We start from the raw sequence: 24,552 nt of genomic DNA on the forward strand, positions 1-24,552 counted from the left end.
GAAGAAACATCAGAAACCATTATAGTGGTGTTCTGGCATCACACAGAATCACTTAGGTGCTTCATAAAATACAGATCTGCAACACAACTAGATCTAAGGCAACAAAGTATGTTTTGTTTGGGTTTGTTTTTGGAAAACAAGCACATGAGACAATTCTGATGGACTTTACAGATCTGAAAAACCACTGGTCTAGAGCAGTCTCCTATCTCGTTTTATAGATGAGGTAAGCAAATGAGGCCCAGATCTTTCTGCTTTACTATAAATTACTCTGCCCTGGCACACTACCACTGTCTCTGCCCGGGCCTCACACACTCAGGCCATGCTGATTTATAGTCCAACCCTACTCTAGGAGCAACAACTACAAAGTATATATCTTAGAAAATTTTTCCTTCCATCATTTGCCAAACCACCAAAGGAAGTGGTAGGCTTTAGAAGTTAAAGGCAAAACCTAGGTGGTAGAGAGAACATCAGAAAAATCTGTAAGAAACAAACTCAAGTCTAAATTAAAGATGGTACACTGGTCATCCGCAATATTTTTTTAATGGATGTTCTTTAATCAACTCTGGTTAAGAGAATAGTTTTCTCCTTCAATATGGTAAAATCTGCCACCAGTTTTCAACATTATACACTAATCAAGTGAGAAAAAAAAATGTTCTCTCATGCATTATCATAAAGCAGTTGTCTTCAAATATTTTTTAAGAAACAGAATGCACTTGTCAAATGAAATCTTACATAGTAGCTCAATATATAAAAACAGGTAAATGCTGTCTCCAGAGCTCCCAGCTTCCTCTACCTTGCCTAAAGCTTTTGAAGCTCCATTTTAAAAACCATTTCCTTGAGATATACAACATTCCTCCTTGGAATGGAGTTACTACAGATTCAAAAATTCAGCAAAAACTATTTCTTCATTTCACATTCAAAATGATAGCTAGAGGCACCTGGCTCTCAGTCAGTCAGTGGAGCATGCAACAACACTTGGTCTTGGGGTTGTTGAGTTCGAGCCTCAAGCTGGGGGTAGATAGTACTTAAATATAAAATCTTAAAAACCAAACAAAACAAAAAACATAGCTAAATTTTGAATTTTGAATCCAATAATCATTGAACAACTAGTTAAATTATACTTACCTCATTTTCTTCTTCTCTATTGCCATCCAGCCAAGAGAGCATGCAAAAGAATAAAAAGAAATCATAAATACTAAAAACAATTGAAATCAAAATTTTTTATTATTAAAACCTAGGATACTGACAACCTATAGGTTTTTGACATGAGCTGTTCATTCCTTCAAAGTTTCAATTACATTTAGTACAGCAAATATTTATTGAAGATAATACCAGGCACTGTGAAATAAAAGGTGAACACAGTCCCTGCCCTTAAAAAGCTTAATGTCCTGTAAAACAAAATACAATTTTGTTACAAAGTAATTCCAACATAATGGAATAAATACAAAGAAATACGCGCAGTGTAACAGCAAAGGGAGAAAATGCAGTTTAATAACTCAGTTTAGTAGAAGAATAGGAAGGCAAAAAAATCCTTCCTAAAAGAGTAGTAGTTTCTGAAGATACATTTGTAGGGAGATCCCAGGCAGAGGAAGATTCCCCACAAAGGCAAAGAGATTAAAACGCAGAACAACATGTGCAAGAAAACTATAAACAGTTCAGCATTACCGGAGTATAAAGTGTAAGGCAGAAAGTAGCCAATATAGGGGACAGTAGCCAAGTCCACAGACAGGTTTCTCATGAGGAGAAACACAGTTCATTTTATGGATTAGGGGTTCTCGATCCTTTGTGGTGTCCATTCAGCAGTCCCTTTGCTGAACACAAGGTATACGCTCTGCTCCACATCACAGCATGTGGCTCTCCAAGCTCACAGTTATGTTCTAAAAAAGGTAACCACACTGTGTCCTGAGACTGAGGAATCAAAAGCCAAAAGTCTGGTGTACACCAGTGCGCCAAGGCATCCTGGGGAAAAGGAAGCTACAAAAGGGCTTTGGATGATGACAGCCAGATTAGGATTTTAAGCAGACCACTCTGCAGGCTACATGGCAAGTCTGGAGTATAATCATCTGTTTGAAATGTCCCTTAAAAGAAATGTACAAAAACCTGGTCTCCAAATGTAGGCTTCACTCCATCATAATTCAGTCCATTCACCAGTGTCTACATAGCCATACAAAAACCAAGTAATGAAGAGGGGGAAAGGATGGCAATACAAGGATGAGATTGGAAGCGAGGTCAAGGTTAAACACTTTTTTCCTATTCCAAAACCACTAAACACTTCACAGATGCAATCTGAGAACAACTATATTTCATTAATTCTGTGAGGTACATTTTCCCCACATATAACACCTCTGCATCATACTATCAATAACATAGTTTGATTGGCAGAATGTTTTCCTTTCTTAGTGGTTCATAAAATAGTTGTGTCTTACAATCCATGACCTACTAGATTTGATTTAAATTAGTATCATGTGGAATTTTTTCAAGAACATAAAAGGTACCTGGACATGTCAGAGCATTTGGAAGGTCATTCCTATTTATACTCCCCTTTTCAGTGGATATTCAGAGAACTGCTTGACAGAGATGGCAAGACATTTCCCAGAACTTGATAATAAGATGTTTGTAATAAAAAGAATATAAGCATGTACGAAAAATACGGGGGAAAATATAAATTTCCTTTTAATTTTCTCATGGCAAAAGCATTTCAATAGAGAAAATTCAAATTACAAAACAAGCAAAAGGAAGAGTCCACAATCCAACATCCAGAGACTGCTGTTAACACCTTAGTCTACCGAGCCCTCTAATGCTTCTTTTGTGTACATGGTTGTCGGTGGGGGCGGGGAGGGGGGGTGGTACTTAAACACAGATCTTTCTTTTTAAGTATAGCAATCATACCATACAAGCCATTCTGTATCTTGCTTCTCTCCCTCATCACAAATAGAGCAGGTGAGCAAACAAGGTGTTTAGATCACAAAAAGTATGGAATCACTACAACAGATTGAAGGGAATGATCTTGAAAGAAGGGGACACAGGGGCACCTGGGTGGCTCAGTCGGTTAAGTGTCCCACTCTTGGTTTTGGTTCGGGTCATGACCTCATGGTTTCATGGGTTCAAGCCCCATAACAGGCTCTGTGCTAGTAGCACTGAGCCTGCTTGGGATTGATTCATTCATTCATTCATTCATTCATTCTCTCTCTCTCCCCTCCCCCCCCACTGCCCCTCCCCCCCACTGCCCCTCCCCCACTCACTCTGTTTCTCCCAAAATGAATTTAAAAAAAAAAAAAAAAAAGAGGGGCACCTGGGTGGCTCAGTCGGTTGAGCTTCCGACTTCAGCTCAGGTCATTATCTCATGGTTTATTGGTTCAGGCCCCGCGTCGGGCTCTGTGCTGACAGCTCAGAGCCTGGAGCTTGCTTCGGATTCTGTATCTCACTCTCTCTCTGCTCCTCCCCAACTCACACTCTCTCTCTCTCAAAAATAAATAAAGATTAAAAAAAAATTTTTTAAGAAAGACAGAAAGAAATACAGATAAGTGAAGACATAGTTAAGTTTCAAAATAAAGTAAGCATTTCTCTCTCACATCCTCAGCTGAAAGTTGAGAGAAGAAACAGGGCAAAATAGTTAAACAAAATTCAAGTGTAAGAAACAGAAATGGAAGTGGACTATATTACTAATTTATATAAGGGCTTACCAGCACACTTATTCTACTTGGCTGGCAGCATTAAACTATCTAGAAACAACCAGAAGAAACAACTGGTGAGTTACTCCGGGAAGCTGGATGGGACAAGAGAGGTAGAAAGCAAGCAAGATGAGAGAACTGAGGGCATTCCCAAGAATACTGAAATGACTGACCTAGTAATCCATAGATAACAGAGAAGAGAGAAATCTGGAAGAAGCTGATAAACTGAAGGAACAGGGTAAGGGCAAGATACTTGAAGCTTCAAAGAGTAAATGTGCTGGAAACCAGAAAGTGAGGTAAAAGGGTGAGGTGAAAGAACTGGAAATTCTGGTCAGAGTAACAGAGTTAGGGTACATTTCCAATAATGACAATAGCTCACTGTGGTCATGGAAGCAGACTGCCACTGCAATAAGAGGACAAGACCTTTTTGAAGAAGTGAAATTGTGAGGCCACAATTAATAGCAAGAATCAGTCACAAACGTTTAATAACAAGGAAACTTGTTTTGGTAAATAACATAACATCATGTCAAGGGAAAGCTGATGGAACAAAGGTATACAGAGTCCCCAGGATCTCTGACATGAAAAATAATGAGGCATGCGCAAACAGGCATTTAACTCTTTAGCATAAGATTGTGCTGGAATGGCCTTATTTCTTCTTTTGAAAAGCTACTACAGAAGAAAAATCAGGAATATTGAAGCAAGCTGTCAAAAATGTACAGGACAAATATTTGCAGCTTGCTGAAGAACTGTTTCAAGAATGTTGATTAATCTGGGTCAACATGGTGACAAATCTCAATGAGGTCACAGGGCACATGTGGAAAAGGAATTAAGAGATTTCATCACAGCAGTTCGAAGATCCAAAGAAATGACATGATTATTAAAATCAACCCACTAACTACCCAATCTCTCTGGCTAGGACACAAAAACTGAAGCCTCCAAAGGGAAGCCTGGTATGAGAGAGACTTGGCCATATCAAGAATATTCATAAATATAAACAAGTTGGATAGCAAGGGAGTCTATTCTGGATACCAGGTCATACAAGAAATAGTTACAGTTAAACAAGTATTTTTAGTTACACTGGGGAAAAGACCACTTACAAGACCACAGTGATTTATTTATAAAATATCAGAAAACTTAAAGATAAAATAGTCCTATTTTGCACAATTCCAAAAGTTGGACCTGTGACCAACAGAAGGACAGAATGACAGATCTTAGCTCATTTTAAGTTTGAACATTTTAAATTCATTTTATTTGAAAAATACACACACCCACAAGAGAAATTCATAATACAAAAAGATATACAACTAAACTTAGATATCTCTCTCCGGTGGCAACTACTGTTAAGTTTTGTATATCCTTCCAGAAATTGTGTGCATATGTGAGCATATGTATCTCTTTTTAAGGAGAAAACACACAAAAGGAAACATACCTTTCTATACCTTGTTTTTGTTCATTTAAAGCCTTAGGTATTATATATCAACATACAACAGACATAGCTTCATTTTTAGTTCTACCATCATAATAGCTTTTTCATGTTTGTAAGTCATTGGTGTTTCCTTTTAGCTGGGAAGTGCTTTTTCAGGTCTTTGGCCAATCAGTTGAGTTGTTGGTCTTTCTTACTGATTTATAAAAATCAGATGTGATACGTCTGCAACTAGAATGTGTCACTGTACAGAGCACTTAAGTTTCCTCCTCATCAGAAACGTTTACGAAGAATCTGGATAAGAACTTACCTCAAATGAGATAGAATTCCTGCCCTAGATGTAAAGCTAAAAGTGTGATCCTAGAAGGTCTCATTCCAGGCCTTCAGTTCACTGAATTTCCTGAACTACAAATCAGAAGCAGCACTTATTACTTTATGTGGATTTTAATAACACTTTAAAGATCCACTCCTATCTCATCTTTAAAGACTTCTTACTAAAAACTCATATAATCCTGGGACGCCTGAGTGGCTCAGCCTTTGAGCACTGACTTGATTTTGGCTCAGGTCATGATCCCAGGGTTGTGGGATCAAGCCCCGCCCCACATCCACGTTCAGAGTGGAACCTACTTAAGATTCTTTCCCTCTCTTTCCCTTTCCCTCTCCCCTACTAGTGCTAGCTGGTTCTTTCTCTCTCTCTCTCTGCAAAAATAAAAAACAAAAAATAAAAATCAGATACCCCTCAAATGCTCAGTGTTTCTCACATTTGAGGGATACATGGGCCTTTTTTAAGAAGACGAAAAATTGTCAGATATCTAAGGCTAGATCTCAACTTAAGAACACTGACCTAAGAAAATTAATATATTAAAATATTAAATAATACTCTTTTAATATTAAAATTCATATATTATAATTTATTTTACTTGAAAGTTACCACTGGAAAGTGGCAGTTTTCAGGAAAAATAAATTTCAAAATTTAAAACTGGTCAAAATAATGTTGTAACGTTTGTAGTTAGCAAACAGAATTGTATCCATGTTAATTTCTCAAAATTGATAATTGTACAGTGATTATATTAAGGGAATGCCTTTGTTTTTGGCAAGTACACACTGAAGGATATGGGGGTAAAAGGCATCATGACTATAACCATCAAACATTTCAGAAAAAAAAAAAGCAATGTATGTGTGTAGAAAGAATGATAAATGATAAAATGTTCACAATGGAGTGAAGGGTATATAGGAAATCTCTGTATTGTTTTTGGCCATTCTATAAGTTTGACATTATTTCAAAACTAAAAGTTATTTTTTCAACTTAAGATAATCAAATATGAAAAACTTTTAAATGCCCTCACAAAATCTACACCCCAAAAGAATTTTTTATGAAAAACACTGTATGGACTCTTCAAGATCCTAGAGCCTCAACTAGAGAAACACTACCTCAAATGTTCCAAATTCATATTCTGGAAAGCAGCGATGAGGATAAGCTACATCAAAACTAGACCCTATACTAGACTGAAATTGCAGACTCAGGGTAGTGTGAAGAACTAAAAACTTAAGAGAAGTGTTGATAACAAAAGGAAGGAAGCCACCAATGACAAACTGAAGACCATTTCCCAACACTGCTTGTAACACAACCCCACCCAGAGGTATACTCAAGTAGTACTCTGAGCTCTCTGGAAGAAAGGTAGCTTGCCATATACACCCAGGTCCAAGGAAGGGTCACAGCGCTTCTCAAGTACTAAAGTCACTATCTCCACCATTAGGGAAGACCTGGAATTTCATAGCTTCAGCCACTCTCCTCCCCCCTCCATTTGTTTCCATTTCAGGTTGCTAAATCTGTGACCCGCTCCCTAACAAGTACAAACAAAAACATCTGTCATGGAAAAAGAAGTCTGAATGCACTGAAGTCGGGCAGGTTTTGACATTTACACAGTTTAGGCACTTGCAGTGTCATACATTTAAGACTTTAAATGCCTCAGATATTCAATGATATGGAAAAGTAATACACCGGAGAGAAAGTCTTCATAAGTAAAATTTTTATTACAAAAGATCATATCTACCTAGCTCACAGCCACAGCCTCACCTATGGTCACACACATTTGCAAACATCTTCTCAACAAACCGAGTAATCCTTCTGTAGGCCAAGGTTTTCGTACCATGAGCTAGCGAGGCTTAAGGCAAATGTGGAGACTACATCACAACATGTCTTTCAACAGCACACAACCACACTGATGGATTGCCCAACGACTTATTTTAGAAAGGCAACACTTAACTACAAGTATCAGTACTCTTATCAATCACAAGACTATTTGTTCAACAATTATTTAAGGATCTATCCTTCTGAAGGCAGTGTTAACTCTGTTAGGGCAAGATATCAAGTTCATACACAGTTCCTACCCAGAATTTCATCCTTTACTTGAAGTAATATGTCACAGAGGTATACCAAATAACTATAATACAAGGTAATAATAATTTCCATAAATGAGAAGGCTAATGGGGGGGCTTTCTCTTTAATTTTCCTTTTTCAGCTCAACCTCATCTCGATTTCCTGATTGTCCTTCATGAAAGCGTACCTTCTTCAGCATTTATTACTTTGCTTATTAGGATGGCAATGTAACACAGCAAAAAAGATCAAACTTTGATAATTCCTAGGTCGGAATCCTATCCCTACCATTCACTAACTCTATGACTTGTGCCACTCAATTCCCTTCCTTACTCTCCTAGGTACCTGTTTCACACATCCCCCTACCCCAAATCTCCATCACTACCATGACCCTGACCACTCTCAATTGAAGATCCCATCACTTAACTCTATGCCCCATCCTCTTGCCTTCTCAAAGATGTATTTCTTATTTCCTTTCCTCTATCATCTGTATCTTTTTCTTCACTCTCATTAGTCAAATAGCTTTAAAGATACCTTAAAAAAAAAAAAAAAAGGCAGGAGGGTGAATTGTCATTAGGGACCAACATCCTAAAAGACAAGGGTCAAATTTTTTTTTTTTTTTCCCAGGGAACCAATTCTCCTGTTTTCCTCCTACCCTCACTGGCTACTCCCTCCCTAAAATCTATTTGTTGGCTCTTCCTATTCTACCAGATGTCTTCAAGTTGGAGTACCCAAAATTTTGGCTGGCCTTCCTTCTTCTCTTCTCCATCTACTCTTTTCCCTCCTACCTCATCCCATGTAGATTCATGGCTTTCAGTATCATCTGTAGATTGGTGACCCGCCCCCCATCTCCAAACCCAACCACTCTCTGCACTTATTTACCCAAGTGCTCACTGAACATCTCTACTTGGATCTCTCAAAAGTATCTCAAATGTAACATGGTCAAAATGGAGCTAATGACAATTATTCTACACATGTACCAATCATAATGATTAATACATACACACACATTATAAATTTACACACACAACAACCAGATGATCTTTCAAAAGCTTAAATCAGATCCTAGCATATACCTGCTTACGCTCCTTCTGACCTTACCTCTTTTCACAATCCTTCCTCATTCCCTAGGTTCTAGCCACATAAGCCCTCTTTCTGCACCTCAAACATTCCAAACTAATTTCTGGTCTTTTCACCTGAAGGTGCCTTCTTAGAATACTATTCCTCCTAGATTTTCGACAGACTGCTTCTTCTCAATAAGATGACAGCTCAAATGTTATCCCCAAGATTCCCCATCACTCTCTCGTATTTTATTCCTAACATTTATCAAGGTGAGATTTTTTTCTTTGTAGAGTCTGTTTCCTTCCACTAGAATACATGCTCCTTTGGGACAGGAGCTTGGTTTTATCTTGCTGACAGCTGCTAAGTGCCAAAAACACTACTCGGAACATAGGAAGCACTCAATAAATATCTGACAACATCATTCCCACTTTCCTATCCAGCTAAGCTTTCTTTACACTACTCCTCAGAAGGAATTTCAATAGGTAAGATGGTCTCCTCCAAATTCATAGAGATCAGTCTTGACTTCAAGAAATTTTCCATACTGCTCTTCATTCTACCATCTTCCTCCCTCTCTCCCAGCCTCCACACCCTTATATCACCCCTCAAACCCATCTTTTTTTAAATTTTTTTTAACGTTTATTTATTTTTGAGACAGAGAGAGACAGAGCATGAACGGGGTAGGGTCAGAGAGAGGGAGACACAGAATCTGAAACAGGCTCCAGGCCCTGAGCAGTCAGCACAGAGCCTGACGCGGGGCTCGAACTCACGGACCGTGAGATCATGACCTGAGCCGAAGTTGGCCGCTTAACCGACTGAGCCACCCAGGCACCCCCCGCCCCAAACCCATCTTATTCATCCTCTCAGCCACTTTGGTCTCACCTTCATTCACTTGCCAATTATCAAGTATGTACTCAGTACTGTATGCCCTTTTCCTATCCCTTTCCTTACCACTCCAGACACTACCACTAAACTCAACCCCTACACCATGTACTTTGCAGAGTGACAATCACATACAACCTTGACTTCCATTTACTGTTTCTGCCTTCCCAACTAGGGTTTAAGTTACAAAGAGACAAAGGCTACTCTTGTCCTTAGTGTGTAATCCCCCCCTCGGTTTACCATCCCTAGCATAAATTCTCATTACTTTTTGAATCAAAGAAATTCCTTAACAAGAGTACCATGTTTTAACTTTCTCATCTCAAGCAATTCTCAAAGGAAAAGAGGGAAACACCTAAAAAGTGACCCTAGAAAAAAATAAGCCATACAGGCCATAAATTAATTCATTCCATTTGCCCTACTCTCTCATCCGAAAAACAGGACCCAAGAGGACAAGTGAATTAAAACATTGATGAGAGGGGTGCCTGGGTGGCTCAGTCAGTTAAGTGTCCGACTTTGGCTCAGGTCATGATCCTGTGGTTTGTGAGTTCGAGCCCCACATCGGGCTCTGTGCTGACAGCTTGGAGCCTGGAGCCTGCTTTGGATTCTGTGTCTCCCTCTCTCTCTGCCCCTCCCCCATTTGTGCTCTGTCTCTCAAAAAGGAATAAATGTAAAAAAAAAAAAAAAAAAAAAAAAATTAAAACACTGATGAGAAATGTGTGACTTATGTAAATAATAAAACCATGAATACCACACTGCTTTTCATGAAAGGCGTAGAAACTTTAGGCAAAGCCCTTTGGGATGAATATGCTAGCCTCAATTAGTGCCAATGGACCTGATAAACAGAAGCACTATTTCTCACTCATTTTAAGTCTTCATCTTCAACTATCATAGTATCTGAAGCATACAGAGAGCTCCAGATAGAGGCTCATGTATACAGATTAAATCTAGAAAAAAAATTAATGAAATGTTATTCAAGTTACAGGCAAGAAGATTCTCACAGGAAATAATTTGATCAAAACAGAGAGATAGATATAGATCAAAACTGCATCTCTCTCCCCCAATATCATACCCATCAACTATTCTTATATCCCAAAAGCTTAAACTTTAATACAGAATGCCTACAGGGGCACCTGGGTGGCTCAGTCGGTTAAGCATCTGACTCTTGATTTCAGATCAAGTCATGATCTCGTGGTTTGTGGGTTCGAGCCCTGCATCGGGCTCTTCTCTGTCAGTATAGAGCCTGCTTGGGATTCTTTCTTTCTTTCTCTCTCTCTGCCTCTCCCTGCTCATGCTCACTCTCTAATTCAATAAACTGTAAAAAAATAGAGAACCTACATATTATGGTGATTAAAGCTAATAACTTATTTTCTTTAAACAAGCAATCACTTTGTAAACAAACACAGCTGATCTTTAGAGTTCCATAGTCACTGAGGGAAGGTAAGAATATCATCCCAAATGTTAACAATTGTATATTTACCTGAAATGTTTCTAAATTTGTCTTCCAAATTAGTTTGCAGGAGCACCTGCATTAAGTGAATTATGTTTTCTTCAAGCAATCTTTTTCCAAAACCCATAAACTGGGGTGTATGGTGATTTTGAACATTTTAAGGCCTGTTACATACAAATGAGTTTCACAGGGCACATGGATGGCTCAGCCAGTTAAGTGGCTGACTCTTAATTTCGGCTCAGGTCGTGATCTCACATTTCATGGGACTGAACCCCACGCAGAGCTCTACACTCACTGTGCAGAGCTTGCTTGGGATTCTCCCTGTCCCCCAACCCTCCACCCCCCTTCCTGCCCCTCATTGCACCTGCATTCCCTCTCCCTCTCTCTCAAAATAAATAAATATACATTTTTTAAATAAATAAAAACAAATGGATTTCACTACCTTTATTCACCATTTGGGGTTAAATCTCAAATTACCTGTTTTATTTTCCTCACTGAGCAAATGTGGGAGGGGATACCCAGTACCAAACAATCTTTAAAACACAGAAATGCATAAATGCTGAAATTCAATTTTAGTACCAGGCAATGAACCACAACAGAAAGAGTGGAGGATAAGTTCTTAGTGAGCTGGTCACATTACACTATTGTCTTACAGCCCCATTAGACCACCATCACCACTACAAGCAGTTAACAGAATGTTTCCTATTTTGGGGGTAGTAGGTTTAATGCTTTACATACATCTAGCGTATCTTGCCCTCAAAACTATGAAGGGTGTACTACTTGTATTCTCATTTTGCAAATGACGAAACCTAACATCATAGCTAGCAAAGTGACAGAGACAAGTATCCAGGCTTTTTTGACTGCAGAGCCCTTGCTCTTTAACAAATATTTATTAGCTATTACCCAGAACTGGGAGCAAAGGGCAAAAAGTTTCAGAGAAATATATTTTGACTCAGTGCACTAGTAATTTATCTACCTAGCAACAGAAGGGGCTGTATCGTAAAACAGAGTAACAGTCCTGATGGTCATGTGTCTATTACAACTCCTAAATTGGATGCAAGAAATCATTCAATTGGATGCACATCTCAACTTCAGACTAGATTCTTCTATGAAGAGCTACTATACTGAAAGGTGTGTCATATCAAGAGTCTGAGGGAGATGGCTAACTATAGACAGACCTGTAGGATATAAACTAGTTAATGTTTAAAAAGCTGTACCTATCCTGTATTTTAGCAGGTGACTACTTAATGCCAGTCTTCCAGTCCTACTCTTGCTTAACCACATTAAACAGAAACAGGAAAATAGATGGTGGTCAGTCCCTTCATGTGGTTATAGATGCTGATGCAAATTAGCTCTTTAAAATCCACTTTCAAAATTAAAACAATGAAAGTAAAACATGTGATGTGATTAAATCTACACATGAGACAAAAGAGGTTTCTCTTTTTATACACAAATAATTCAGGATCTTTCTCTTTCATAAATCTGCTTTATTTTGTGTTAATATTAAAAATGCTTCTAAAAATAATTTCATTTTTTCATGTTTCACATGTTTGTTATAAATCTAAAAAAAAAAAAAAATCTACATGGGCTGCATTTAATTTTGGTAACACAATGAATACAGCAACTCAGAAAGTTCCTAGAATAAATTACCACCAGACCAAAACCAAAACACACCAAAAAGGTATAAAGGTCAATTTTCTTCAGGAACACCACCTTAAACATAATAGCCACCATTTATTTTCTGACTGTTGTGAAGTTTAAGTATTTTCCCCAAAATAGCAAATTAGTGCTTGAGGTTTAAAAGAGAAAGGTTTCAAGTCAGCTAACACAAGTAGAAGTATGGCAAAGATACCCATGCCTAAAAACAAAAACAAACCCTGAAATACTTATTCTTACAAGGCAAAGCTGATGATAATGTAAGATCATTGTGAATTAAATGCACTAAAAAAAAAAAAAAAAAAAAAAAAAAAAAAAAAAAAAGCACCACCCCTCACACTTTCATGCATGGAAAATGAAGGTTAAAATAAAATGCAAAGGTTATCCATGTGATAGCAAAAGACTGGAAATAGCCTAAATGTTCATCAAAAGAGTGTTTGAGTAACTTTGCCACATCCATTCAATGAAGCAGTACACAACATTAAAAGCAATGATGAAGAGCTCTGTATACTCTTCTGGTATGATCTCCAGAATACATTGTTAAGTGAACAGCAAGACACAAAACAGCATGTTTTGTGTGCTTCTATGTTCAAAATGGAAGACTCAACCAAAATTAAACATAATTATTACATGTTAAAGGACATGGTAAAAAAAATAAGAATGAAAGCTATGCCTCTTTGAACATTCTTTTATTGCAGTAACTTTGGAATCATGTAAAATGATGCATTTTTTTAATGAGAAAATAAATAATTTCTAGAAATTCAAACTATTAAAACTATACCAAACTGGTGACTGGCACAAACATGAAGAAACGTTGAACTATTTTGACTAAAAATACCTTCCTGGAATATATCCTGAAGGTAAAAAAAAAATCATAAAGAAATCTTACACTGTTAGTAGTCTGTTATAATAATACTGGTATTACCACTGAAACTGTCACATAAAAATGGATAAAGCAAATAAGCCATTCCATTAATGTCATTAGGAACTAAGATTTTCAGCATAAAAGTGGCATGTTTTAAAATAAAAACTTTAGGACACCTGGATGGCTCAATCAATTAAGGGGTAGACTCTTGGGTCTCCGCTCAGGTCATGATCTCATGGTTCAGGAGTTTGAGCCACGTGTTGAGCTCTGCACTGACAGCGCAGAGCCTACTTGGGATTGTGTCTCTCCCTCTCTCTGCCCGTACCAGCTCTCTCTCTAAATAAAAAAAACTTAAGTAAATAAAGCTGAAAGAGTACTACTCTATTTACTTCAAAGAGAGAATCCAGGAGAACATCAATTTAAAATCCTCCAGACGTAGGGTCACCTGGCCAGCTCAGTAGGTGGACATGCAACCCTTGATCTCAGGGTTGTGAGTTCGAGCTCCATGTTGGGTGTGGAGATTACTTAAAAATAGAATCTTAAAAAAAATAAAATCCTCCATATAGTGCCTGGCACATAGTTAATACGCAAAACATTGTTAGCAATTTGGATACATATTTGTAAGATTCTTTAACAACAGCATTTACTCATAATGCATAAAAATATAAATCACTATGATGTACACCTGAAATTAATAAGATACGGATGTCAATTACAGTTCAGTTAAAAAAAAAATAGTTTCGGGGCACCTGGATGGCTCAGTTGGTTAAGCGTCCGGCTCTTGATTTCAGCTCAGGTCATGATCTCATAGTTCGTGGGTTCGGGCACTGTACTGGGTTCTGTGTGGACAGTGCAGAGCCTGCTTGGGATTCTCATTCTCTCTGCCCCGCCTCCCCTACCCCACTTGCTATCTCTCTCAAAATAAAAATAAACTTAAATAGTCTTGGGGCACCTAGGTAGCTCAGTCAGTTAAGCAGCCTACTTCAGCTAGGGTCACGATCTCTCGGTTCACGAGTTCGAGACCCGCATCGGGCTCTGTGCTAACAGCTCGGAGCCTGGAGCCTGCTTGGGATTGTGTGTGTGTGTGCGCATGTGTGTGTGCGTGCGCATGTGTGTGTGACTTGTCTGTCTCTCCCCCACTCACACTCTTTGTCTCTCAAAAATAAACATTAAGAAAAAAAATTTTTTTTAATAGTCTTGGGGTACTTGGGTGGCTCAGTCAGTTAAGCTTCCAGTTCTTGATTTCAGCTCAGGTCATGATCTCTCTCGGTTCATAGGATTGAGCCCCAGGTCAGGCTCCACACAGATAGCATGGGTTCTGCTCCAGATTCTCTCTCTCCCTCTCTCTCTGCCCCTACCACCCCACTTGTTTGCATGCTCTTGCTCTCAAAATAAACTTAAAAAAAAAAAAAAATAGTCTCCACTTTTAGAAAATAAGCATAAATAGCAAAGACCTTCCTCATTTTTATATCCCCAGGTCTTGTCACTAAAAAGATGCATAGTAAATAATTTTAAACAAATGAATAGAGACACAGAAGTAGGAGGTGAAAGGTAGAGAGAGATTGAGGAGAATGGTAAAAATACAGAGTAGCTACAGAAGTTGAAAAGTTACACTTAACTGTAGTCTTTAGGCCAGTGCCAACTGGCTAAGTTTGTTACATATCTACAAGTACAGAAATTGAGACCAGAGTTTGGAAACTTTTATAGCAATTTGACCTTGACCAGTGATCAGTTGGCTTATACTTTTTTAAGCTTTTTATTTTGAAATAATTACAGATTGACAGGAAGTTACAAAAATAGTACAAAGAGTCTCTGTACACTTCACCCAGCCCCCTCCAATGGTGACATCTTACATAGCTGGGGTCCAATATCAAAACCAGGAAATTTACATTGGTACATTACTGTTCACCAGATTAGACCTTATTCAGTTTTCACCATTCTTTTTAACCTGCATTCATATTCATTTTTGTGTGCAAGTAGCTCTATGCAAAACTATTCATGTAACCACCACCGCAATGAAGATACAAAACTGTTCAACCAGTGGCGTTGGATTCTTAATTTTTCACTTCATTTTTCTAGGACTTCATTTTTATTGTATGTTTTTAAGGTATACCAATCCATGATAAACTACAGGCAGTTTGAGAAACACTAGATGATGTGCAAATTGGCTTTATCCTACTTAGAACCCCTTATTTCCTAATAATTGATAACTGGACTTACTCTCCTGTTAGGTAATAGAAAATCCAAAACTGAAGCATATACAAAAAGTCCCCATTTTTCATATGTTAGGGTTTTACTGCTATCTAACAAAGTTCAGATATTCTTCATTCCTACAGACCAAGGTAAACAAAAGCCAGGATCTTACTTTAAAAAAAGAATGTGTGAGGAACAGATATCAGGACCTTTAAAAAAAAAAAAAAAAAAAAAAAGACCTCTACACACACTTCACGATGCTTGTCCAAAATTTCCTTTTGGGGCATCTGGGTGGCTCAGTCAGTTGATATTGGCTCAGGTCATGATCTCACAGTTCGTGGGTTCAAGCCCCGCATAAGGCTCCACACTATCAGTTTGGGGATTCTCTCTCCCTCTCTCTCTGCCCTTCCCCCTAGCAAACTCTGCACATGCTTTCAAAATAAATAAACTTAAAAAAAAACATCGGAGCACCCAGGTGGCTCAGTCAGTTAAGCATCCAACTTCGGCACAAGTCATAATCTCACAGTTCGTGAGTTCGAGCCCCACATGGGGCTCTCTGCTTGTCAGCGCAGAGCCCCCTTCAGAACTTCTGTCACCCTCTCTGCTGCACTCTCTCTCTCAAAAATAAATATTTAAAAAAATATATCAAAAATCTTCTTTTTGGATTTCTTTTTTACCTTCCCAGATTCCTGAAAACATACTAGAATCATTTCTTACCTGGAGCTTTGAGAAATGTTTCAATATGTTTAGACCATCTGTCCTCTATTAAGATACTTTTAGCTCCCGGCCCACACTTTCTACACTCTTGTGACAGTAAACTACATTGCTCCTCTGACACAAATAGCATGTGCTAGAGGAAGACTGAAAAGCTGGAAAGGTAGGAGGGAACTTGTTTCTTCCTACTGGGCACAGTTCCCACATGTATTGATCCACAAATACACTTCTCCCGGGCGCTGATTGCAGTTTCTACCTTTCTTCCATAATCCCAGACCAGCCTGACTGCAACTCCTCAGACACCAGCATGTCCAATACCCCCTTCCTCAGAGATCTCAGCTCCAAGGGGCCCTACTCCAAGCTTCTGGGTTCTGAGAACCACACCCTTTTCCCCTTTTTCCTCTCAGCGCTCAGATGGGTAGTTACTTCCTGCCTTTCTATCATACTACCTTCAGAGTCCCCTTTTCATTTTCTCAGTTCTCCAAAAACCCTTTTAACCAATTCCTTACATTAAATTCTATATTCTGACTGATATAGAGAAAAACAACGTGAAAGTTTAAAGCTTCTTCTTAAAAGTTTATAATAATTTAGAATTTTTTTAAATTTTTTTTTTTTAACGTTTATTTTTGAGAGAGAGCGAGCATGAACAGGGGAGGGGCAGAACGAGAGGGAGACACAGAATCTGAAACAGGCTCCAGGCTCTGAGCGGTCAGCACAGAGCCCGACGCGGGGCTCGAACTCACGGACCGTGAGATCATGACCTAAGCCGAAGTGGGACGCTTAACCGACCGAGCCACCCAGGCGTCCCTAATTTAGAATTATTCTAATATCACTGTGATATTCATCACTAATGCCAAGTTGGGGTACAAAGAGCTTCTTTCCAAGACACTCTAAAAAAGCATAAAACTAGGATGGGCCATGCTTTCCTGAAAATTTAACCTATCTTAAAACTTTACATAAGCAGTCTTGGAAATGATTTTTTTCATCAGTGTTCTAGAGCAAGTATAGGCAAATTTTCTCTTAAGAGCCAGAAAGTAAATATTTCAGGCTTTACAGGCCATGCAGTCTCTGTCACAACTATTCAACTCTTGTGTGAAAGCAGCCATATACAATAACTGAATGAGTGTGGCTGTGCTCCAATAACTCTATTTACTGACATAAAAACTCCAATGTCATATCATTTTACATGTCACAAGATACTATTCTTTCAGTTTTTTTAACCACTTAAAAGATATAATTATTATTAATTCATAGTCTGTACTAACATAGGCAAGGCTGGACTTGGCCCACTGGCTAGTTTGCCAACCCCTATTCTAGACCACACCTCTTACAAAATCAAAGTATGATATTTGTTGATGAGCTCAAAAGCAATTTAGTTTAAACCTAGGCTTAAACTAGAACTAATTTGAAACTCCATGGAGAGAAAACAATGTTACTAACCCTCTTCAAACTTTCTTTTGATGAAAACAAAAGATTAGAAAATTTACTAACCAAGAAATTTCATCAAAGTATGATCTAGGCTCAATTTAAGCATTCACCAACCTTTTATATCTTCTTTCTATGTACATAATACCATAAAAATAAGCACTGGGTTTTTTTGGTGGGGCGGGGGGGGGGGGGTTGGTTTTTGTGTGTGTGTCTGTGTTCCAACAAAACTTCATTTATAAGTAGTAAAATGTGAATTTCATATAATTTTCATATGTCACGAGGTACTCTTTTGATTTTATCCCCCACCATTAAAAAATGTAAAAACCACTCTTAGCTCATAGGTACAAAATAGGTGGTCCACCAGACTTGGCTTGTGAGCCATAGTTTACACCAACCCTTGTTTTATTTTTTATTATTATTATTATTTTTTTACTTTTCAGCTCCATGACTTAAGCACTGGTTTTTAAATTAACCTTGAATGATACAAATTTCTGGATCAGAGAATCATTAAGTTAGGGTCTTGGTGTTCAAATTAGAACAAGTTAAGAGTAATAATGGTTTCATTTCCCAAACAATTCAAATAGAAAAAATATCTATAGACATCTAAGCAAGCTACATACAAGTTTATTTCACAGTAGCCATGATAACACAGTCTCTCCCATTAAGCCATAACTACTTTGATTCCCTAGTGTCCGAAACAAGGAATGATGTCTCTTTGGCATCTTATGGTCTCACAAATATGTTCATTATCACTACTTGTGAGATGTGTCCATTTGTCCCAAAACCTTGAGTTAAAGTCCTAAGAGAACTCTTGAACTAGAACTACCTCATCACTTGGACAGAGCATGAACTGGTAAGGCAAATGCACAAACAGCAGTGCAGTATTATGCAGGACACGAAGACAAAAATAACTACTAGCCCTCTTCTCTTCCCCTCTCCTAGGGGCGGGATTCACTGTGGGGTGGCGTGGCCCGTCTGGGCTACTTGCACACTGCCAAGCTTGTGGTGCTGGGGATCTGGTGTATTAGCTGGGGTGTGTACCTTCTCTTCCTACTAGCTCTCTTAACAAAGGCAAGTTATCTACCTATGTACTTCTGGTTTTCCTTAATATACGGAATGACATAAAGGCTGCAGTTTCTCATGGGATTAAAAATTCCTAGAAGCTCATTTCCAATGAAGATTTCAGACTACTTAAGGCACTTGGCCAAAGGAGCAGATCTGGATCATCCACATATCCAGTGTACCTTTTGCTGAGATGACTGATGTTCAACCCTCTAATCCTCTAGCATATGTATTTGCAAAATTGGAGAAAAGAAATAACTTGAGGGAATCCCCTGCACCCTCCAAGTTAAATTATTTTAAGCACCTCAAGACTAATCCAGAAGACCCCTAGGAAAATAAGTTAACTCAGAATACTGATATCCAATTGATTATCAATGGCAAAGCTAATATAAATGGTATTCCCTAGTATCATTAAAAAGTTAGTCTTTGACAAATTGTTAAACGAAGAGACCTTGCTCAAGTTGTGGTACTGCCAACAAAACTAGTGAGCATACCTTGAATTTCTTTAGGCCTTCTTTTCCTCTTTTATAAAATGAGAGACACAATTTTCCATGCCCTTTACAATCACAGCCATGGTAAGCCATGGTAAACCACGGTAATGAGTGAGTCAAGGGGAAAAAACAGGGGAAGCCAGAGGAATGAGAAGTCATTAGGTAAGGTAATAAGGCCTCCCTACATAAGACACCTCTTGTGCCGCTCAGCCGCTTACAACGGGGCAAATGCAGAGGAATCTTTAACAGGAAATGGACATAGGGACAATCTTCCCTATGTACCCTACCCTTCAGTGTCACCCTAGAGCATCCTCCATTCACCCTTTTTGCCTAACTCCCATTCTTTCAGACTAAGTATACATCCTCTGAGCAGCCCTCCCCAACTATCTACCCCTCTATTCTACCAGTCTGGGTTAGATGTCCCTGCTATAGCTCACTGTACTTACTTCTGTAGCCTTATCACAAGGTTGGCATTCAACAAATGTTAGCTGAATAGTCAAGAGTTCAATTCAGCTAGTTTTTCTTAGCATCAGGTTTAAAAGGTTTGATTATAATGAAAAAAAAAAAAAACCAACTCTGAATAACTTTATAATTTTCTTCCAGTTTAAGGCTTAGCATATAAAATTTTCAGTTTTCTCAGTATAAAAAGTATCAGCTATCCTACAGAAAAAAAGCCTCAATTTTAAAGATTTTTTTTGTATGTTTATTTTTGAAAGAGAGAGGGTCAGCATGGGAGGGGCAGAGAGAGGGGGACAGAAGATCTGAAGCAGGCTCTGCGCTGACAGCAGCAAGCCAGATGCAGGGCTCAAACTCATGAACTGTGTGATTGGGACCTGAGCCAAAGTTGGACGTTCAACTGACTTAGCCACCCAGGCGCGCCCCCCTTTATTTAGACTCAATTTTTTTTTTTTTTAATGTTTATTGTTTTTGAGAGAGAAAGAGCACGGGCAGGGGAGGGGCAGAGAGAGGAAGAGACAGAATCTGAAGCAGGCTCCAGGCTCAGAGCTGTCAGCACAGAGCCCGATACAGGACTCAAACCCGTGAACTGCAAGATCATGACCTGAGCCAGTGAGATGTTTAACGGACTGAGCCACCCGGGTGGCCCAAAAGCCTCAATTTTAGAGGATCAAATTTTCTACCATTTTTCAGTGTCACATCCTTAATGTATACCCAAAAACACTCTTTATCGCCACATCTGTAGTTTCATCATTTTCTTTTGGCCCCAACAGTCATAAAGAGATAAATGAGACTGTTGATCTGAAGGATTTGAATAGAAAGACAACTAAGCAAGGGTAAAGCAAGGGTAAAGGGCATAGTTTAAATAGAGCATCCATCCTGGAGAAAAGACAAATATAAAACTAACAACTAAAAAAGCTGGGGGAAAAATACTGGTCTAGCACAAAACACAATAGGTTATCCAACCTTAGGAAGCAACTCATGTTCTCTCTCAAGCCACCAGCATGAGATCTACAATTTTCATCAGTCTGTCTCCACAAGGACCAATGAAAGAAGCATAAAAAGTTCTCTGATCACCAATGACATTCATTAGCTCAACTCACCCTCAATTCCCTGACCTTCCGTGTCCTAATGCAATAGTTATTTAAGAATGTCTTACGAAAGATGCCAGTAATTATTAATGATGCTATTCCCTCTATCAGAAAATTAGAATGACCGTTACGAAGAATCAGGTCAACTGAAACTTTTACTAAGCACATACTACTCTGTACCCAATGGTTATTGAGATTCTTTTTAGAAGAATAAGTCTCGGGGCGCTGGGTAGCTCAGTCCGTTAAGCGTCCGACTTCAGCTCAGATCATGATCTCATGGTTCACGAGTTCATGCCTGGCGTCGGGCTCTGTGCTGACAGCTCAGAGGCTGGAGCCTGCTTCAGATTCTGTCTCCCTCTCTGTGCTCCTCCCCCACTCATGCTGTCTGTCTCTGTCTCTCTCCCCCTCAAAAATAAACATTTAAAATATTTTTTTAGAAAAAAAGAGTCTCCATAACATATTCCTCACGTTCCTTGGATTTTTGAGTACATGAGACAAAACCCCTTAGGTCCTAGCAATAGATAGACCCAAACAAGCCTAAAAGGAGCAAGAAAATGCATGAATGCTGATAGACAGCTCTAATGAAATGTTTAGCCTTTCCTGATGCTTCATATTAGCAATCACCTGAAGTATCTTAAAAGCTGGAGAATTATAAAAATGCACATGCATGCAAACTTATCTTTTAAAATATTTATGTGGGAAAGTAGTAATGATGGGAACAAAAATACTTAAGCAATGGGTACATTTCACAAAAGCACCCAGCTTACAAATTTTGTAGCTATCATATGCATAGCTGAAAAAATGTTCTCTATCACAGCCAGGTTCTAACTCCTGCCCCAATTCATATCTTCTAGCACTATTGTTATCTTCTCTAATAAGTAAGTAGTCAAATAAAGATGGGCATCAAGTATTTCTTGGTAGTCTGTCTCTGTAATGAATGCAAGCATTATTATAATCGGGGAAACATTAGTTATTTAACTACCACTGTTTCAATGTGTTAATATTCAGCTATTAACATTACTGTGTTACACAAACTGCTGTTAAATCTTCCAGAAAAGCTATATTATACTTTTCGTGATTGGGACAATTGGCTTCCTGAATTATACAATAAACTATTTATTAAAGGACGTGGTAAACTTAAGCTTAAAGAGCATACCTATTAAGGTTATCTTGGGGAAAATTTTAGGAGTATATTTTCACCTACTACTAACAAAAAGTTTTACTGTATGTCAACAAAATTCATCTCTTTAGGTAATTTTTAGCACAAAAGTAGCATCATAAAACATGTAGCTTATGTTTTATAGTTGATACAGATACTCTGGTCTAGAATTGATAAAATAATGGAAGAGTTGTATTTTTAACTAAGTAATTTTAGGAAGTCTGTGTGTGCTCCAGATCAGAATAAGTGGATTTCCACAGAAAGAGTTTGCTGCCATCTATGTAATTTATGAAAAATATTAGCTTTACTTTACATTCACACAAAATTCATAAAAATTTTAAACCTGGCAGCATCTGCCTACTAAAGTAGAAAGTATGTAATTAATAACCATTCACTAAGAGGCCAAATATCAGACAAAAGACTCAAAGTAGAATTAATCCATGGGTCTCCACAAAGAGCTAATCATGAAGCAAATATCGGTGATTACTGTACAACCAATTCTCCCCAAAGAGAATCTAAGTGCATTTGGCAGGAAGTGGCAGCAGAAAGAACTACAGTCAGAAACCACCACTTGCTCCAGGCTCTTGCAAGCCCACAAGCAGTGCTCCCAAAAAGCAGACCTCCCAGCATGATCACACTCCTATCAACACCCACACCAACCCAACGATATAATCACCTGTGAGATGTTAGCATCTGACAGAAAAAGCACTCTAAAAAGCATCTTTAAGAATTTAGACCAACTTCCATCTAAATGACCAATGTGTTTGCTTAGCTGGAAAAGGCACTGAAGTAACCACTAGCTAGAGTTAAAAAAAAAAAAAAAAAAAGATTGTCAAATTAAAATACATTATACGTGAATTCCAAACCTAAGGAACTCAAATATAACATTTTACTAGCACACAGTGACCAAAAATTACACAAGGTAAACTCCCTCTCATTTGAATCCATGAAAGTAGACTTCCAAATATAAATCCCATTATGAAAAACAACAAACCTATTGAATTTTCAGTTGGCCAGCTTCAAACCAACTATTTTCAAAAAACTGTACTTAAATGCCTCGAGTTTTCTTTTTTTTTTTTTTTTTAATTTTTTTTTTCAACGTTTATTTATTTTTGGGAGAGAGACAGAGCATGAACAGGGGAGGGGCAGAGAGAGAGGGAGACACAGAATCAGAAACAGGCTCCAGGCTCTGAGCCATCAGCCCAGAGCCCGACGCGGGGCTCGAACTCACGGATCGCGAGATCGTGACCTGGCTGAAGTCGGACCCTTAACCGACTGCGCCACCCAGGCGCCCCTCGAGTTTTCTTTTTAAAATAACCAATCAACTCATCTAAGCAGGGCAGAAATAAAAACTACTTAATCCACCAGCACCAGACAGGACAAATAGAAATAAGTATACACAATAGATTTTTTAAAAGCAAGGAAGTAGAGGAGTCAAAGTCTACACAAAATGGTGAAATACTATTATAAATTACCAGATATACTCACCCTGTGGGGAAACATATTTGCAAGGAGACCCCTCCACACAGCACAACATGTCCCAAGGCCTTTTTAAACTGTTTAACATGACAACCAGACACCTTAAGAAAATAAAGCAACTCAATATTGCCTGCTAAAAAAGGTAAGTATATCTTACCTGTAAATGCAAATATGCAGAGAATACAGTATGTAGAAAAAAGACAGAATGATATATGTAGTAGGACTCCACTTAAATAACAACAAAAAAACAAAAGGAAAAGGTCTGGAAAGGTATACCCTACATCGTTAGTACTGGTTACCCTCTTGGACGTGGAATTTGGAGAGATGGAGCAGGGACGAAATGCTAAGGGTGGGTTTTTACTTTTTCTTCTATAAACATCTGCACTGTCTTACCCTTTTGCAATAAGCATCCATTGTTTTGGTAGTTAAAAATAAATAAATAAATAAACTATTTAAAACATACTACCAGACACTGTTATTGTTCTTGAAATATCACAATTGTGGTAAGTACAAAGACAATAATAGAGTACCTCCAAAGCTTGAATTTAAAGCTCTCGGGGCGCCTGGGTGGCGCAGTCGGTTAAGCGTCCGACTTCAGCCAGGTCACGATCTCGCGGTCCATGAGTTCGAGCCCCGCGTCGGGCTCTGGGCTGATGGCTCAGAGCCTGGAGCCTGTTTCCGATTCTGTGTCTCCCTCTCTCTCTGCCCCTCCCCCGTTCATGCTCTGTCTCTCTCTGTCCCAAAAATAAATAAACGTTGAAAAAAAAATTTTTTTTTTTTTTTAAATAAAGCTCTCTCCTCAGAGATTAAAGACTGAGAGGCATCACAATTAAAAGAAATTTGTAATCCTACACTGAAAAGAGAGGACACTATTGAGACAACTGACAAAATTTAAATACAAACATTTTATCAGTTAACAGTATAGGCACAAATATTAAATTGCCTGAATTTGATTACTGTACATTGGTTATCTGAGAGAAAGCTTCTTCTAAGGTAATGAAGATATTTAGGGGTGAAAGGTCTTGATGTTTCCAACTTGATTCAGACAAAAATAAACACATGTATATTTATATTTTTATATAGAAAGACACATCAATAG

General features: G+C 38.4%; 1 protein-coding gene across 3 annotated transcripts in view; it reads right to left on the reverse strand.

The window, feature by feature from the left end:
• Positions 1 to 24,552, reverse strand: part of SETD2 (SET domain containing 2, histone lysine methyltransferase) — a 126,412-nt gene that overhangs the window by 96,105 nt on the left and 5,755 nt on the right. For all 3 annotated transcript variants that reach the window (XR_006715823.1, XM_045492690.1, XM_045492691.1), the window contains exon 2: positions 1,126 to 1,141. Coding sequence is in view for 2 of the 3 variants with exons in the window: in XM_045492690.1 (XP_045348646.1) it covers positions 1,126 to 1,141 (16 nt within the window). In the remaining variant the exon portion in view is untranslated. The remainder of the gene's footprint in view (positions 1 to 1,125; positions 1,142 to 24,552) is intronic.

The sequence above is a fragment of the Leopardus geoffroyi genome, chromosome A2 (genome assembly GCF_018350155.1).
Source record: "Leopardus geoffroyi isolate Oge1 chromosome A2, O.geoffroyi_Oge1_pat1.0, whole genome shotgun sequence".
Taxonomy (NCBI): domain Eukaryota; kingdom Metazoa; phylum Chordata; class Mammalia; order Carnivora; family Felidae; genus Leopardus; species Leopardus geoffroyi.